The sequence below is a fragment of the Somniosus microcephalus genome, chromosome 33 (assembly GCF_052327205.1).
Source record: "Somniosus microcephalus isolate GS21.2 chromosome 33, FLI_Smic_1.0, whole genome shotgun sequence".
In the NCBI taxonomy this organism is placed as follows: Eukaryota; Metazoa; Chordata; class Chondrichthyes; order Squaliformes; family Somniosidae; genus Somniosus; species Somniosus microcephalus.
Window position 1 is genome coordinate 13,995,204 of NC_141019.1, and position 19,520 is coordinate 14,014,723.

The 19,520-nt window shown below is 53.3% G+C and overlaps 2 protein-coding genes across 8 annotated transcripts in view; one reads left to right on the plus strand and one right to left on the minus strand.

Annotated features, from left to right (window-relative positions):
- Nucleotides 1–19,520, plus strand: part of LOC147096970 (uncharacterized) — a 1,290,222-nt gene that overhangs the window by 433,975 nt on the left and 836,727 nt on the right. The gene's annotated exons all lie outside the window — the stretch shown is intronic.
- LOC147096973 (natural resistance-associated macrophage protein 2-like) overlaps nucleotides 13,709–19,520 on the minus strand; it is a 180,149-nt gene continuing 174,337 nt past the window's right edge. For all 6 annotated transcript variants that reach the window (XM_085972677.1, XM_085972672.1, XM_085972674.1 and 3 more), the window contains one exon: nucleotides 13,709–14,240. In XM_085972677.1, the coding sequence (XP_085828803.1) occupies nucleotides 14,200–14,240 (41 nt within the window). In that variant the 3' untranslated portion in view covers nucleotides 13,709–14,199. The remainder of the gene's footprint in view (nucleotides 14,241–19,520) is intronic.

A 19,520-nucleotide genomic window follows, 5' to 3' on the forward strand; every position in this document is an offset into this window, starting at 1 on the left:
AGACACACCTGGGAACTGCAGACCCATTAGAGACACACCTGGGAACTACAGACCCATTAGAGAGACACACCTGGGAACTACAGACCCATTAGAGAGACACACCTGGGAACTACAGACCCATTAGAGACACACCTGGGAACTACAGACCCATTGGAGACACACCTGTGATCCACAGACCCATTAGAGACACACCTGGGAACTACAGACCCATTAGAGAGACACACCTGGGAACTACAGACCCATTAGAGACACACCTGGGAACTACAGACCCATTAGAGACACACCTGGGAACTACAGACCCATTGGAGACACACCTGTGATCTACAGACCCATTAGAGACACACCTGGGAACTACAGACCCATTAGAGACACACCTGTGAACTACAGACCCATTAGAGAGACACACCTGGGAACTACAGACCCATTAGAGACACACCTGGGAACTACAGACCCATTAGAGACACACCTGGGAACTACAGACCCATTAGAGACACACCTGGGAATTACAGACCCATTAGAGACACATCTGGGAACTACAGACCCATTAGAGACACACCTGGGAACTACAGACCCATTAGAGACACACCTGGGAACTACAGACCCATTAGAGACACACCTGGGAACTACAGACCCATTAGAGACACATCTGGGAACTGCAGACCCATTAGAGACACACCTGGGAACTACAGACCCATTAGAGACACACCTGGGAACTACAGACCCATTAGAGACACACCTGGGAACTACAGACCCATTAGAGACACACCTGGGAACTACAGACCCATTAGAGACACACCTGGGAACTACAGACCCATTAGAGACACACCTGGGAACTACAGACCCATTAGAGACACACCTGGGAATGACAGACCCATTAGAGACACACCTGGGAACTACAGACCCATTAGAGACACACCTGGGAACTACAGACCCATTAGAGAGACACACCTGGGAACTACAGAGCCATTAGAGACACACCTGGGAACTACAGACCCATTAGAGACACACCTGGGAACTACGGACCCATTAGACACACCTGGGAACTACAGACCCATTAGAGACACACCTGGGAACTACAGACCCATTGGAGACACACCTGGGAACTACAGACCCATTAGAGACACACCTGGGATCTACAGACCCATTAGAGACACACCTGGGAACTACAGACCCATTAGAGACACACCTGGGAACTACAGACCCATTAGAGACACACCTGGGAACTACAGACCCATTAGAGACACACCTGTGATCTACAGACCCATTAGAGACACACCTGGGAACTACAGACCCATTAGAGAGACACACCTGGGAACTACAGACCCATAAGAGACACACCTGGGAACTACAGACCCATTAGAGAGACACACCTGGGAACTACAGACCCATTAGAGACACACCTGGGAACTACAGACCCATTAGAGACACACCTGGGAACTACAGACCCATTAGAGAGACACACCTGGGAACTACAGACCCATTAGAGACACACCTGGGAACTACAGACTCATTAGAGACACACCTGGGAACTACAGACCCATTAGAGAGACACACCTGGGAACTACAGACCCATTAGAGACACACCTGTGATCTACAGACCCATTAGAGACACACCTGGGAACTACAGACCCATTAGAGACACACCTGGGAACTACAGACCCATTAGAGACACACCTGTGATCTACAGACCCATTAGAGACACACCTGGGAACTACAGACCCATTAGAGACACACCTGTGATCTACAGACCCATTAGAGACACACCTGGGAACTACAGACCCATTAGAGACACACCTGGGAACTACAGACCCATTAGAGACACACCTGTGATCTACAGACCCATTAGAGAGACACCTGGGAACTACAGACCCATTAGAGACACACCTGGGAACTACAGACCCATTAGAGACACACCTGGGAACTACAGACCCATTAGAGACACACCTGGGAACTAGAGACCCATTAGAGACACACCTGGGAACTACAGACCCATTAGAGACACACCTGGGAACTACAGACCCATTAGAGACACACCTGGGAACTACAGACCCATTAGAGACACACCTGGGAACTACAGACCCATTAGAGAGACACCTGGGAATTACAGACCCATTAGAGACACACCTGGGAACTACAGACCCATTAGAGACACACCTGGGAACTATAGACCCATTAGAGACACACCTGGGAACTACAGACCCATTAGAGACACACCTGGGAACTACAGACCCATTAGAGACACACCTGGGAACTACAGACCCATTAGAGACACACCTGGGAACTACAGACCCATTAGAGACACACCTGGGAACCACAGACCCATTAGAGACACACCTGGGAACTACAGACCCATTAGAGACACACCTGGGAACTACAGACCCATTAGACACACCTGTGATCTACAGACCCATTAGAGACACACCTGGGAACTACAGACCCATTAGAGACACACCTGGGAACTACAGACCCATTAGAGACACACCTGGGAACTACAGACCCATTAGAGACACACCTGGGAACGACAGACCCATTAGAGACACACCTGGGAACTACAGACCCATTAGAGACACACCTGGGAACTACAGACCCATTAGAGACACACCTGGGAACTACAGACCCATTAGAGACACACCCGGGAACTACAGACCCATTAGAGACACACCTGGGAACTACAGACCCATTAGAGACACACCTGGGAACTACAGACCCATTAGAGACACACCTGGGAACTACAGACCCATTAGAGACACACCTGGGAACTAGAGACCCATTAGAGACACACCTGGGAACTACAGACCCATTAGAGACACACCTGGGAACTATAGACCCATTAGAGACACACCTGGGAACTACAGACCCATTAGAGACACACCTGGGAACTACAGACCCATTAGAGACACACCTGGGAACTACAGACCCATTAGAGACACACCTGGGAACTACAGACCCATTAGAGACACACCTGGGAACCACAGACCCATTAGAGACACACCTGGGAACTACAGACCCATTAGAGACACACCTGGGAACTACAGACCCATTAGACACACCTGTGATCTACAGACCCATTAGAGACACACCTGGGAACTACAGACCCATTAGAGACACACCTGGGAACTACAGACCCATTAGAGACACACCTGGGAACTACAGACCCATTAGAGACACACCTGGGAACGACAGACCCATTAGAGACACACCTGGGAACTACAGACCCATTAGAGACACACCTGGGAACTACAGACCCATTAGAGACACACCTGGGAACTACAGACCCATTAGAGACACACCCGGGAACTACAGACCCATTAGAGACACACCTGGGAACTACAGACCCATTAGAGACACACCTGGGAACTACAGACCCATTAGAGACACACCTGGGAACTACAGACCCATTAGACACACCTGTGATCTACAGACCCATTAGAGACACACCTGGGAACTACAGACCCATTAGAGACACACCTGGGAACTACAGACCCATTAGAGACACACCTGGGAACTACAGACCCATTAGAGACACACCTGGGAACGACAGACCCATTAGAGACACACCTGGGAACTACAGACCCATTAGAGACACACCTGGGAACTACAGACCCATTAGAGACACACCTGGGAACTACAGACCCATTAGAGACACACCCGGGAACTACAGACCCATTAGAGACACACCTGGGAACTACAGACCCATTAGAGACACACCTGGGAACTACAGACCCATTAGAGACACACCTGGGAACTACAGACCCATTAGAGACACACCTGTGATCTACAGACTCATTAGAGACACACCTGGGAACTACAGACCCATTAGAGACACACCTGTGATCTACAGACCCATTAGAGACACACCTGGGAACTACAGACCCATTAGAGAGACACCTGGGAACTACAGACCCATTAGAGACACACCTGTGATCTACAGACCCATTAGAGACACACCTGGGAACGACAGACCCATTAGAGACACACCTGTGATCTACAGACCCATTAGAGACACACCTGGGAACTACAGACCCATTAGAGAGACACCTGGGAACTACAGACCCATTAGAGACACACCCGGGAACTACGGACCCATTAGAGACACACCTGGGAACTACAGACCCATTAGAGACACACCTGGGAACGACAGACCCATTAGACACACCTGGAAACTACAGACCCATTAGAGACACACCTGGGAACTACGGACCCATTAGAGACACACCTGGGAACTACGGACCCATTAGAGACACACCTGGGAACTACAGACACCATTAGAGACACACCTGGGAACTACAGACCCATTAGAGACACACCTGGGAACTACAGACCCATTAGAGACACACCTGGGAACGACAGACCCATTAGACACACCTGGGAACTACAGACCCATTAGACACACCTGGGAACTACAGACCCATTAGAGACACACCTGGGAACTACAGACCCATTAGACACACACCTGGGAACTACAGACCCATTAGAGACACACCTGGGAACTACAGACCCATTAGACACACACCTGTGATCTACAGACCCATTAGAGACACACCTGGGAACTACAGACCCATTAGAGACACACCTGGGAACTACAGACCCATTAGACACACACCTGTGATCTACAGACCCATTAGAGACACACCTGGGAACTACGGACCCATTAGAGACACACCTGGGAACTACAGACCCATTAGAGACACACCTGGGAACTACAGACCCATTAGACACACCTGTGATCTACAGACCCATTAGAGACACACCTGGGAACTACAGACACCATTAGAGACACACCTGGGAACTACAGACCCATTAGACACACACCTGGGATCTACAGACCCATTAGAGACACACCTGGGAACTACAGACCCATTAGACACACACCTGTGATCTACAGACCCATTAGAGACACACCTGGGATCTACAGACCCATTAGAGACACACCTGGGAACTACAGACCCATTAGAGACACACCTGGGAACTACAGACCCATTAGAGAGACACCTGGGAACTACAGACCCATTAGAGACACACCTGGGAACTACAGACCCATTAGAGAGACACCTGGGAACTACAGACCCATTAGAGACACACCTGGGAACTACAGACCCATTAGAGACACACCTGGGCACTACAGACCCATTAGAGACACACCTGGGAACTACAGAGCCATTAGAGAGACACACCTGGGAACTACAGACCCATTAGAGACACACCTGGGAACTACAGACCCATTAGAGAGACACACCTGGGAACTACAGACCCATTAGAGACACACCTGGGAACTACAGACCCATTAGAGACACACCTGGGAACTACAGACCCATTGGAGACACACCTGTGATCTACAGACCCATTAGAGACACACCTGGGAACTACAGACCCATTAGAGACACACCTGTGAACTACAGACCCATTAGAGAGACACACCTGGGAACTACAGACCCATTAGAGACACACCTGGGAACTACAGACCCATTAGAGACACACCTGGGAACTACAGACCCATTAGAGACACACCTGGGAACTACAGACCCATTAGAGAGACACACCTGGGAACTACAGACCCATTAGAGACACATCTGGGAACTACAGACCCATTAGAGACACACCTGGGAACTACAGACCCATTAGAGACACACCTGGGAACTACAGACCCATTAGAGACACACCTGGGAACTACAGACCCATTAGAGACACACCTGGGAACTACAGACCCATTAGAGACACACCTGGGAACTACAGACCCATTAGAGACACACCTGGGAACTACAGACCCATTAGAGAGACACACCTGGGAACTACAGACCCATTAGAGAGACACCTGGGAACTACAGACCCATTAGAGAGACACCTGGGAACTACAGACCCATTAGAGACACACCTGGGAACTACAGACCCATTAGAGAGACACACCTGGGAACTACAGACCCATTAGACACACACCTGGGAACTACAGACCCATTAGAGAGACACCTGGGAACTACAGACCTATTAGAGACACACCTGGGAACTACAGACCCATTAGAGACACACCTGTGATCTACAGACCCATTAGAGACACACCTGGGAACTACAGACCCATTAGAGACACACCTGTGATCTACAGACCCATTAGAGACACACCTGGGAACTGCAGACCCATTAGAGAGACACACCTGTGATCTACAGACACCATTAGAGACACACCTGGGAACTACAGACCCATTAGAGACACACCTGTGATCTACAGACCCATTAGAGAGACACACCTGTGATCTACAGACACCATTAGAGACACACCTGGGAACTACAGACCCATTAGAGACACACCTGGGAACTACAGACCCATTAGAGACACACCTGTGATCTACAGACCCATTAGAGAGACACACCTGTGATCTACAGACACCATTAGAGACACACCTGGGAACTACAGACCCATTAGAGACACACCTGTGATCTACAGACCCATTAGAGAGACACACCTGTGATCTACAGACACCATTAGAGACACACCTGGGAACTACAGACCCATTAGAGACACACCTGGGAACTACAGACCCATTAGAGACACACCTGGGAACTACAGACACCATTAGAGACACACCTGGGAACTACAGACACCATTAGAGACACACCCGGGAACTACAGACCCATTCGAGACACACCTGTGATCTACAGACCCATTCGAGACACACCTGGGAACTACAGACCCATTAGAGAGACACACCTGTGATCTACAGACACCATTAGAGACACACCTGGGAACTACAGACCCATTAGAGACACACCTGTGATCTACAGACCCATTAGAGACACACCTGGGAACTACAGACCCATTAGAGACACACCTGGGAACGACAGACCCATTAGAGACACACCTGGGAACTACAGACCCATTAGAGACACACCTGGGAACGACAGACCCATTAGACACACCTGGGAACTACAGACCCATTAGACACACCTGGGAACTACAGACCCATTAGAGACACACCTGGGAACTACAGACCCATTCGAGACACACCTGGGAACTACAGACCCATTCGAGACACACCTGGGAACTACAGACCCATTAGAGAGACACACCTGTGATCTACAGACACCATTAGAGACACACCTGGGAACTACAGACCCATTAGAGACACACCTGTGATCTACAGACCCATTAGAGACACACCTGGGAACTACAGACCCATTAGAGACACACCTGGGAACGACAGACCCATTAGAGACACACCTGGGAACTACAGACCCATTAGAGACACACCTGGGAACGACAGACCCATTAGACACACCTGGGAACTACAGACCCATTAGACACACCTGGGAACTACAGACCCATTAGAGACACACCTGGGAACTACAGACCCATTAGACACACACCTGGGAACTACAGACCCATTAGAGACACACCTGGGAACTACAGACCCATTAGACACACACCTGTGATCTACAGACCCATTAGAGACACACCTGGGAACTACGGACCCATTAGAGACACACCTGGGAACTACAGACCCATTAGAGACACACCTGGGATCTACAGACCCATTAGAGACACACCTGGGAACTCCAGACCCATTAGACACACACCTGGGATCTACAGACCCATTAGAGACACACCTGGGATCTACAGACCCATTAGAGACACACCTGGGAACTACAGACCCATTAGAGACACACCTGGGATCTACAGACCCATTAGAGACACACCTGGGAACTAAAGACCCATTAGAGAGACACACCTGGGAACTGCAGACCCATTAGAGACACACCTGTGATCTACAGACCCATTAGAGACACACCTGGGATCTACAGACCCATTAGAGACACACCTGGGAACTACAGACCCATTAGAGACACACCTGGGAACTACAGACCCATTAGAGAGACACCTGGGAACTACAGACCCATTAGAGACACACCTGGGAACTACAGACCCATTAGAGACACACCTGGGAACTACAGACCCATTAGAGACACCTGGGATCTACAGACCCATTAGAGACACACCTGGGAACTACAGACCCATTAGAGACACACCTGGGAACTACACACACCATTAGAGACACACCTGTGATCTACAGACCCATTAGAGACACACCCGGGAACTACAGACCCATTAGAGACACACCTGGGAACTACAGACACCATTAGAGACACACCCGGGAACTACAGACCCATTCGAGACACACCTGGGAACTACAGACCCATTAGAGACACACCTGGGAACTACAGACCCATTCGAGACACACCTGGGAACTACAGACCCATTAGAGAGACACACCTGTGATCTACAGACACCATCAGAGACACACCTGGGAACTACAGACCCATTAGAGACACACCTGTGATCTACAGACCCATTAGAGACACACCTGGGAACTACAGACCCATTAGAGACACCTGGGAACTACAGACCCATTAGAGACACACCTGGGAACTACAGACCCATTAGAGACACACCTGGGAACTACAGACCCATTAGAGACACACCTGGGAACTACAGACCCATTAGAGACACACCTGGGAACTACAGACCCATGAGAGAGACACACCTGGGAACTACAGACCCATTAGAGACACACCTGGGAACTACAGACCCATTAGAGAGACACCTGGGAACTACAGACCCATTAGAGACACACCTGGGAACTACAGACCCATTAGAGAGACACACCTGGGAACTACAGACCCATTAGAGACACACCTGGGAACTACAGACCCATTAGAGAGACACCTGGGAACTACAGACCTATTAGAGACACACCTGGGAACTACAGACCCATTAGAGACACACCTGTGATCTACAGACCCATTAGAGACACACCTGGGAACTACAGACCCATTAGAGACACACCTGTGATCTACAGACCCATTAGAGACACACCTGGGAACTACAGACCCATTAGAGAGACACACCTGTGATCTACAGACACCATTAGAGAGACACCTGGGAACTACAGACCCATTAGAGACACACCTGTGATCTACAGACCCATTAGAGAGACACACCTGTGATCTACAGACCCATTAGAGAGACACACCTGTGATCTACAGACACCATTAGAGACACACCTGGGAACTACAGACCCATTAGAGACACACCTGGGAACTACAGACCCATTAGAGACACACCTGGGAACTACAGACACCATTAGAGACACACCTGGGAACTACAGACACCATTAGAGACACACCCGGGAACTACAGACCCATTCGAGACACACCTGTGATCTACAGACCCATTCGAGACACACCTGGGAACTACAGACCCATTAGAGAGACACACCTGTGATCTACAGACACCATTAGAGACACACCTGGGAACTACAGACCCATTAGAGACACACCTGTGATCGACAGACCCATTAGAGACACACCTGGGAACTACAGACCCATTAGAGACACACCTGGGAACTACAGACCCATTAGAGACACACCTGGGAACTACAGACCCATTCGAGACTCACCTGGGAACTACAGACCCATTAGAGACACACCTGGGAACTACAGACCCATTAGAGAGACACCTGGGAACTACAGACCCATTAGAGACACACCTGGGAACTACAGACCCATTAGAGACACACCTGGGAACTACAGACCCATTAGAGACACACCTGGGAACTGCAGACCCATTCGAGACTCACCTGGGAACTACAGACCCATTAGAGACACACCTGGGAACTACAGACCCATTCGAGACTCACCTGGGCACTACGGACCCATTAGAGACACACCTGGGAACTACAGACCCATTAGAGAGACACACCTGTGATCTACAGACACCATTAGAGAGACACCTGGGAACTACAGACCCATTAGAGACACACCTGTGATCTACAGACCCATTAGAGAGACACACCTGTGATCTACAGACACCATTAGAGACACACCTGGGAACTACAGACCCATTAGAGACACACCTGGGAACTACAGACCCATTAGAGAGACACCTGGGAACTACAGACCCATTAGAGACACACCTGGGAACTGCAGACCCATTAGAGACACACCTGGGAACTACAGACCCATTAGAGAGACACACCTGGGAACTACAGACCCATTAGAGAGACACACCTGGGAACTACAGACCCATTAGAGACACACCTGGGAACTACAGACCCATTAGAGACACACCTGGGAACTACAGACCCATTAGAGAGACACACCTGGGAACTACAGACCCATTAGAGACACACCTGGGAACTACAGACCCATTGGAGACACACCTGTGATCTACAGACCCATTAGAGACACACCTGGGAACTACAGACCCATTAGAGAGACACACCTGGGAACTACAGACCCATTAGAGACACACCTGGGAACTACAGACCCATTAGAGACACACCTGGGAACTACAGACCCATTGGAGACACACCTGTGATCTACAGACCCATTAGAGACACACCTGGGAACTACAGACCCATTAGAGACACACCTGTGAACTACAGACCCATTAGAGAGACACACCTGGGAACTACAGACCCATTAGAGACACACCTGGGAACTACAGACCCATTAGAGACACACCTGGGAACTACAGACCCATTAGAGACACACCTGGGAACTACAGACCCATTAGAGACACACCTGGGAACTACAGACCCATTAGAGACACACCTGGGAACTACAGACCCATTAGAGACACACCTGGGAACTACAGACCCATTAGAGACACATCTGGGATCTACAGACCCATTAGAGACACACCTGGGAACTACAGACCCATTAGAGACACACCTGGGAACTACAGACCCATTAGAGACACACCTGGGAACTACAGACCCATTGGAGACACACCTGTGATCTACAGACCCATTAGAGACACACCTGGGAACTACAGACCCATTGGAGACACACCTGGGAACTACAGACCCATTAGAGACACACCTGGGAACTACAGACCCATTAGAGACACACCTGGGAACTACAGACCCATTAGAGACACACCTGGGAACTACAGACCCATTGGAGACACACCTGGGAACTACAGACCTATTAGAGAGACACCTGGGAACTACAGACCCATTAGAGACACACCTGGGAACTACAGACCCATTAGAGAGACACCTGGGAACTACAGACCCATTAGAGACACACCTGGGAACTACAGACCCATTAGAGAGACACACCTGGGAACTACAGACCCATTAGAGACACATCTGGGAACTACAGACCCATTAGAGACACACCTGGGAACTACAGACCCATTAGAGACACACCTGGGAACTACAGACCCATTGGAGACACACCTGGGAACTACAGACCCATTAGAGAGACACCTGGGAACTACAGACCCATTAGAGACACACCTGGGAACTACAGACCCATTAGAGAGACACCTGGGAACTACAGACCCATTAGAGACACACCTGGGAACTACAGACCCATTAGAGAGACACACCTGGGAACTACAGACCCATTAGAGACACATCTGGGAACTACAGACCCATTAGAGACACACCTGGGAACTACAGACCCATTAGAGACACACCTGGGAACTACAGACCCATTGGAGACACACCTGGGAACTACAGACCCATTAGAGAGACACCTGGGAACTACAGACCCATTAGAGACACACCTGGGAACTACAGACCCATTAGAGAGACACCTGGGAACTACAGACCCATTAGAGACACACCTGGGAACTACAGACCCATTAGAGAGACACACCTGGGAACTACAGACCCATTAGAGACACATCTGGGAACTACAGACCCATTAGAGACACACCTGGGAACTACAGACCCATTAGAGACACACCTGGGAACTACAGACCCATTAGAGACACACCTGGGAACTACAGACCCATTGGAGACACACCTGTGATCTACAGACCCATTAGAGACACACCTGGGAACTACAGACCCATTAGAGACACACCTGTGAACTACAGACCCATTAGAGAGACACACCTGTGAACTACAGACCCATTAGAGAGACACACCTGGGAACTACAGACCCATTAGAGACACACCTGGGAACTACAGACCCATTAGAGACACACCTGGGAACTACAGACCCATTAGAGACACACCTGGGAACTACAGACCCATTAGAGACACACCTGGGAACTACAGACCCATTAGAGAGACACCTGGGAACTACAGACCCATTAGAGACACACCTGGGAACTACAGACCCATTAGAGAGACACACCTGGTAACTACAGACCCATTAGAGACACACCTGGGATCTACAGACCCATTAGAGACACACCTGGGAACTACAGACCCATTAGAGACACACCTGGGAACTACAGACCCATTGGAGACACACCTGTGATCTACAGACCCATTAGAGACACACCTGGGAACTACAGACCCATTAGAGACACACCTGGGAACTACAGACCCATTAGAGAGACACCTGGGAACTAAAGACCCATTAGAGAGACACCTGGGAACTACAGACCCATTAGAGAGACACACCTGGTAACTACAGACCCATTAGAGAGACACACCTGGGAACTACAGACCCATTAGAGAGACACACCTGGGAACTACAGACCCATTGGAGACACACCTGTGATCTACAGACCCATTAGAGACACACCTGTGATCTACAGACCCATTAGAGACACACCTGGGAACTACAGACCCATTAGAGAGACACCTGGGAACTACAGACCCATTAGAGAGACACCTGGGAACTACAGACCCATTAGAGACACACCTGGGAACTACAGACCCATTAGAGAGACACACCTGGTAACTACAGACCCATTAGAGACACACCTGGGATCTACAGACCCATTAGAGACACACCTGGGAACTACAGACCCATTAGAGACACACCTGGGAACTAAAGACCCATTAGAGAAACACCTGGGAACGACAGACCCATTGGAGACACACCTGGGAACTACAGACCCATTGGAGACACACCTGTGATCTACAGACCCATTAGAGACACACCTGGGAACTACAGACCCATTAGAGACACACCTGGGAACGACAGACCCATTAGAGACACACCTGGGAACTAAAGACCCATTAGAGACACACCTGGGAACGACAGACCCATTGGAGACACACCTGGGAACTACAGACCCATTGGAGACACACCTGGAAACTACAGACCCATTAGAGAGACACACCTGGGAACTACAGACCCATTAGAGACACACCTGGGAACTACAGACCCATTAGAGACACACCTGGGAACTACAGACCCATTAGAGACACACCTGGGAACTACAGACCCATTAGAGACACACCTGGGAACTACAGACCCATTAGAGACACACCTGGGAACTACAGACCCATTAGAGAGACACACCTGGGAACTACAGACCCATTAGAGAGACACACCTGGGAACTACAGACCCATTAGAGACACACCTGGGAACTACAGACCCATTAGAGACACACCTGGGAACTACAGACCCATTAGAGACACACCTGGGAACGACAGACCCATTAGACACACCTGGGAACTACAGACCCATTAGAGACACATCTGGGAACTACAGACCCTTAGAGAGAGAGGGTGAAATGATCTTCCTGACATATATTGAAATGCCATTTCTTCCTTTTCCCCAACTTCCATCACAACCTTCCCCACCCCTCTCCCCAATGTGTGTATCGTGGTTTGGGATCCCTTCAAAATGCGCGCACATTCCTGGCCATTTTTGTGCTAATATCTGCTTGAATGACGCAGCCCAGAGTTCCATACATAAGCACCACATCCGCCCACAAATAAATACAAATGTAGCACTGCATTCGTGTTGGGAATTCATCTGTGTCCTGCTGTCAAAACACAGCAAAACCCGTTTATAAGGCTTCAGAATTACATTGTGTACATTTAACAACACATGAAAGACTTTGAAGTTTGAAATTCCAAGTCTATCCCTGTGGATAGTCGCACTGTGGAACTGAACCCCTTCCCCGTCCCTCCAGAGAATGCTGAACCATTTACCAAACTGCAATAGTCACAGTGCTGTAAATCGGTCCGTTAGATGATTGCCTAATGGCAGTCATAATGCACATGGCACTGGTGGTCTTTGCTGCCAACAATAAAACTGTTGACGAGAAATTTAGATCATTTTTAATATTTAAAAACAAATTCTCTACCCAGAGTTCCCCCATGTTTCAAGTAGAGAATTCAGTTAAGGTTAAGTTCTACATAATTGCAGCATAGAAAGGGCTTCATCTTAATCTTCTGACACCATCATCTTGAGGTCAGCGTGAGAATCACGTGTGGTTGTCCACGTCATTCAGCAGAGAGAGTTCCATAGGCGTCCCCAAACCAGTCTAAGTGTGAGAGGAGAGAGAACAGGGGACAAATTAGTTGGTTGTTTAGATCATTGCTTTACCTGAAGTTCTTGGCTATAACTTACTCAGTTTAGTGGATAAATGCATCAATTAGGGTGGTGCTGAGCCACACTGAGCACTCGGTCCCAGCTTCCCTCCCTGACCTGTGCTGACTTCAGCCAGGGCAGGAAGTAAGGGACAGGGAGAGGGAAGTCAATCACAGTTCCTGCCCTTTGATCGCTGTCCAGTGACCCCTGCTAGAAAGTGCATGGGTGAGGGCAGGATCAGCTTCGGCTGTGATGCACTCCGTAGTTGAATAGTTTGCTGTCTGGGTTACAGATGAAGAATGGGTGAGGTACTGGAGGATGCCCTGGTGCCTGTAGAATCATACTCCAGCAGATTGGGCTAATCTCCCCAGCATCAATAAGGCATTACTTTGGAATCAGGACCTCCAAGGTCCTGGGCTATCCCATCATACATCTGCTGAAACAAATGGATCCTGTGCCTGGAGCATGCTGGGGAAAAAAAGCCGAAGAAAGCTTCATGCTGTGTTTCTCACAGGATACAGCTTCCGTAATGAGTCGTGGAAGTGGCTCCTCATACCCATAAACTACACGGTCCCGGTCACTTCATGCTAAAGCAGCGGAACTCTTAGGGGGCTTCCTGAAAACCAAAGTGTTAGAACTAATTAGTGGAGACTAAGTGTCCTTGCATTGCTGGGACCCAAGGTCAAATCGCTGGCTGGTGGGATGAACATCTCTTCTGTGAGAGTCGGACATGAAATGAGTTTCAGTCCCGTTCCCAGTGGGCATAGACCAACAGCCCAAAACTGCCCTAAATTTAGCACCAAGCAACAGCCTGCCTTGGAGAGGCTGCAGGACGGCTGGTGCAGGAAATGGTAGCTGTCACACTGGGTGCAGAAGGGGGCACCTGGCTGAGAGCGAGGATATCGTCCATTCCCCAGAATCTCACCTTAATAAGCACAAAATACACCTAAATTCAATAAGACTGGGCGGATGACTTTATAATGGGGAGATTAAACTGGTAATTCTGATTACACCATTGGGGAGAGATTGGCTTAAAGTTACTGAGCCCGAGATCGTAAGGCAGTCGAGTGTAAAAATGAGACTATGGTTGAAGCCCCTCAGCCACTTTCCACAGGGTTAATGACTTGTGCCTGTACCAATAATAATTCAACCCTTTACACTCCCACGCACCCCCCACTGAGATAATTAATAAGAACATGAGAAAGTAAATGCCCACTCTTGGTGTGGTACTGAGCACCACACAGAGTAGGAAAGGCCCAGGTTCGATTCCCCCAGCTTGTTAACCGATCCCAACCAGGAGCGGCAGGAGGGAAGCTACAATTAGCCTCCGCTTCCTGACGTTAAGCATGGGACAAATCATGCCAGGGTTCCTGCTCCTGATCACTATCCAGTGACCCTTGCTGGAAAGTGTGTGTGTTTTGCGTACATGTGTGTCTGGGTGTGTGCGCGTGTGTCGGTGTGCGCGCGTGTCTGGGTGTGCGCGCGTGTGTCTGGGTGTGCGCGCGTGTGTCTGGGTGTGTGTGCGCGTGTGTTGGTGTGCGCGCGCGTGTCTGGGTGTGCGCGCGTGTGTCTGGGTGTGCGCGCGTGTGTCTGGGTGTGTGTGCGCGTGTGTTGGTGTGTGCGCGCGTGTCTGGGTGTGCGCGCGTGTGTCTGGGTGTGCGCGCGTGTGTCTGGGTGTGCGCGCGTGTGTCTGGGTGTGTGCGCGCGTGTGTCTGGGTGTGCGCGCGTGTGTCGGTGCGTGCGCGTGTGTCGGTGTGTGCGCGTGTGTCTGGGTGTGTGCGCGTGTGTCTGGGTGTGCGCGTGTGTCAGTGTGCGCGTGTGTCGGTGTGTGCGCGTGTGTCGGTGTGCGCGCGTGTGTCTGGGTGTGTGCGCGTGTGTCTGGGTGTGTGTGTGCGCGTGTGTCTGGGTGTGTGTGCGCGTGTGTCTGGGTGTGTGTGCGCGTGTGTCTGGGTGTGTGTGCGCGTGTGTCTGGGTGTGTGCGCGCGTGTGTCTGGGTGTGTGCGCGCGTGTGTCGGTGCGTGCGCATGTGTCGGTGTGTGCGCGTGTGTCTGGGTGTGTGCGCGTGTCTGGGTGTGCGCGTGTGTCGGTGTGCGCGTGTGTCGGTGTGCGCGTGTGTCGGTGTGTGCGCGTGTGTCGGTGTGTGCGCGTGTGTCGGTGTGCGCGTGTGTCGGTGTGTGCGCGTGTGTCTGGGTGTGTGCGCGTGTGTCTGGGTGTGCGCGTGTGTCGGTGTGCGCGTGTGTCGGTGTGTGCGCGTGTGTCGGTGTGTGCGCGTGTGTCGGTGTGCGCGCGTGTGTCGGTGTGCGCGCGTGTGTCGGTGTGCGCGCACGTGTCGGTGTGCGCGCGCGCTTGCCGGTGTGTGCGCGCGTGTCGGAGTGTGCGCGCGTGTCTGGGTGTGCGCACGTCTGGGTGTGTGCGCGCGCGTCTGGGTGTGTGCATGTGTGTCTCGGTGTGTGCGTCTGTCTGGGTGCGCTCGTGTGTCTGGGTGTGCGCGCGCGTGTGTCTGGGTGCGCTCGTGTGTCTGGGTGTGCGCGCGCGTGTGTCGGGGTGTGCGCGCGCGTGTGTCGGGGTGTGCGCGCGCGTGTGTCGGTGTGCGCGCGCGCGTGTCGGTGTGCGCGCGCGCGCGTGTCGGTGTGGGCGCGCGCGTGTCGGTGTGCGCGCGCGCGCGTGTCTGGGTGCGTGCGCGTCTGGGTGTGTGCGTGCGTCTGGGTGTCTGCGTGTGTCTGGGTGCGTGCGCGTCTGTCTGGGTGCGTGCGCGTCTGTCTGGGTGCGTGTGCGTCTGTCTGGGTGTGTGCGTGTGTGTCTGTGTGTGTGCGTGTGTCTGGGTGTGTGCGCGTGTCTGGGTGTGTGCGCGTGTCTGGGTGTGTGCGCGCGTGTCTGGGTGTGTGCGCGCGTGTGTCGGCGTGTGCGCGCGTGTGTCGGCGTGTGTCGGTGTGTGCGCGCGTGTCGGTGTGCGCGCGTGTGTCGGTGTGCGCGCGCGTGTCTGGGTGTGCGCGCGCGTGTCTGGGTGTGCGCGCGCGTGTCTGGGTGTGCGCGCGCGTGTCTGGGTGTGCGCGCGCGTGTCTGGGTGTGCGCGCGCGTGTCTGGGTGTGCGCGCGCGTGTCTGGGTGTGCGCGCGCGTGTCTGGGTGTGCGCGCGCGTGTCTGGGTGTGCGCGCGTGTGTCTGGGTGTGTGTGCGCGTGTGTCTGGGTGTGCGCGCGTGTGTCTGGGTGTGTGTGCGCGTGTGTCTGGGTGTGTGTGCGCGTGTGTCTGGGTGTGTGCGCGCGTGTGTCTGGGTGTGTGCGCGCGTGTGTCTGGGTGTGCGCGCGTGTGTCGGTGCGTGCGCGTGTGTCGGTGTGTGCGCGTGGGTGTGTGTGCGCGTGTGTCTGGGTGTGTGCGCGCGTGTGTCTGGGTGTGTGCGCGCGTGTGTCTGGGTGTGTGCGCGCGTGTGTCGGTGTGTGCGCGTGTGTCTGGGTGTGCGCGCGTGTGTCTGGGTGTGCGCGCGTGTGTCTGGGTGTGCGCGCGTGTGTCTGGGTGTGCGCGCGTGTGTCTGGGTGTGTGCGCGCGTGTGTCTGGGTGTGCGCGCGTGTGTCGGTGCGTGCGCGTGTGTCTGGGTGTGTGCGCGTGTGTCGGTGTGCGCGCGTCGGTGTGCGCGCACGTGTCGGTGTGCGCGCGCGCTTGCCGGTGTGTGCGCGCGTGTCGGAGTGTGCGCGCGTGTCTGGGTGCGCGCACGTCTGGGTGTGTGCATGTGTGTCTCGGTGTGTGCGTCTGTCTGGGTGCGTGTGTGCGCGTGTGTCTGGGTGCGCTCGTGTGTCTGGGTGCGCTCGTGTGTCTGGGTGTGCGCGCGCGTGTGTCGGGGTGTGCGCGCGCGCGTGTCGGTGTGGGCGCGCGCGTGTCGGTGTGCGCGCGCGCGTGTCTGGGTGCGTGCGCGCGTCTGGGTGCGTGCGCGTCTGGGAGTGTGCGTGCGTCTGGGTGTCTGCGTGTGTCTGGGTGCGTGCGCGTCTGTCTGGGTGCGTGCGCATCTGTCTGGGTGTGTGCGTCTGTCTGGGTGTGTGCGTGTGTGTCTGGGTGGGTGTGTGCGTGTGTGTCTGGGTGTGTGTGTGCGTATGTCTGGGTGTGTGCGCGTGTCTGGGTGTGTGCGCGCGTGTGTCGGTGTGTGCGCGCGTGTGTCGGTGTGTGTGCGTGTGTGTCGGTGTGTGTGTCGGTGTGCGCGCGTGTGTCGGTGTGCGCGCGTGTGTCTGGGTGTGCGCGCGCGTGTCTGGGTGTGCGCGCGCGTGTCTGGGTGTGCGCGCGCGTGTCTGGGTGTGCGCGCGCGTGTCTGGGTGTGCGCGCGCGTGTCTGGGTGTGCGCGCGCGTGTCTGGGTGTGCGCGGGTGTGTCTGGGTGTGCGCGCGTGTGTCTGGGTGTGTGTGCGCGTGTGTCTGGGTGTGCGCGCGTGTGTCTGGGTATGCGCGCGTGTGTCTGCGCGTGTGTTGGTGTGTGCGCGCGTGTCTGGGTGTGTGCGCGCGTGTCTGGGTGTGTGCGCGCGTGTCGGTGTGTGCGTGCGCGTGTGTCTGGGTGTGTGTGTGCGCGTGCGTGTGTCTGGGTGTGTGCGCGTGTGTCTGGGTGTGTGCGCGTGTGTCTGGGTGTGTGTGTGCGCGTGTGTCTGGGTGTGTGTGCGCGTGTGTCTGGGTGTGTGCGCGCGTGTGTCTGGGTGTGTGCGCGCGTGTGCGCGCGTGTGTCTGGGTGTGTGCGCGCGTGTGTCGGTGTGTGCGCGTGTGTCTGGGTGTGTGCGCGTGTGTCTGGGTGTGCGCGTGTGTCGGTGTGCGCCTGTGTCGGTGTGCGCGCGTGTGTCGGTGTGCGCGCGTGTGTCGGTGTGCGCGCGTGTCGGTGTGCGCGCGTCGGTGTGCGCGCACGTGTCGGTGTGCGAGCGCGCTTGCCGGTGTGTGCGCGCGTGTCGGAGTGTGCGCGCGTGTCTGGGTGCGCGCACGTCTGGGTGTGTGCGCGCGCGTCTGGGTGTGCGCGCGTCTGGGTGTGTGCATGTGTGTCTCGGTGTGTGCGTCTGTCTGGGTGCGTGTGTGCGCGTGTGTCTGGGTGCGCTCGTGTGTCTGGGTGTGCGCGCGCGTGTGTCTGGGTGCGCTCGTGTGTCTGGGTGTGCACGCGCGTGTGTCGGGGTGTGCGCGCGCGCGTGTCGGTGTGCGCGCGTGTCTGGGTGCGCGCGTGTCTGGGTGTCTGGGTGCGTGCGCGCGTCTGGGTGCGTGCGCGTCTGTGTGTGTGCG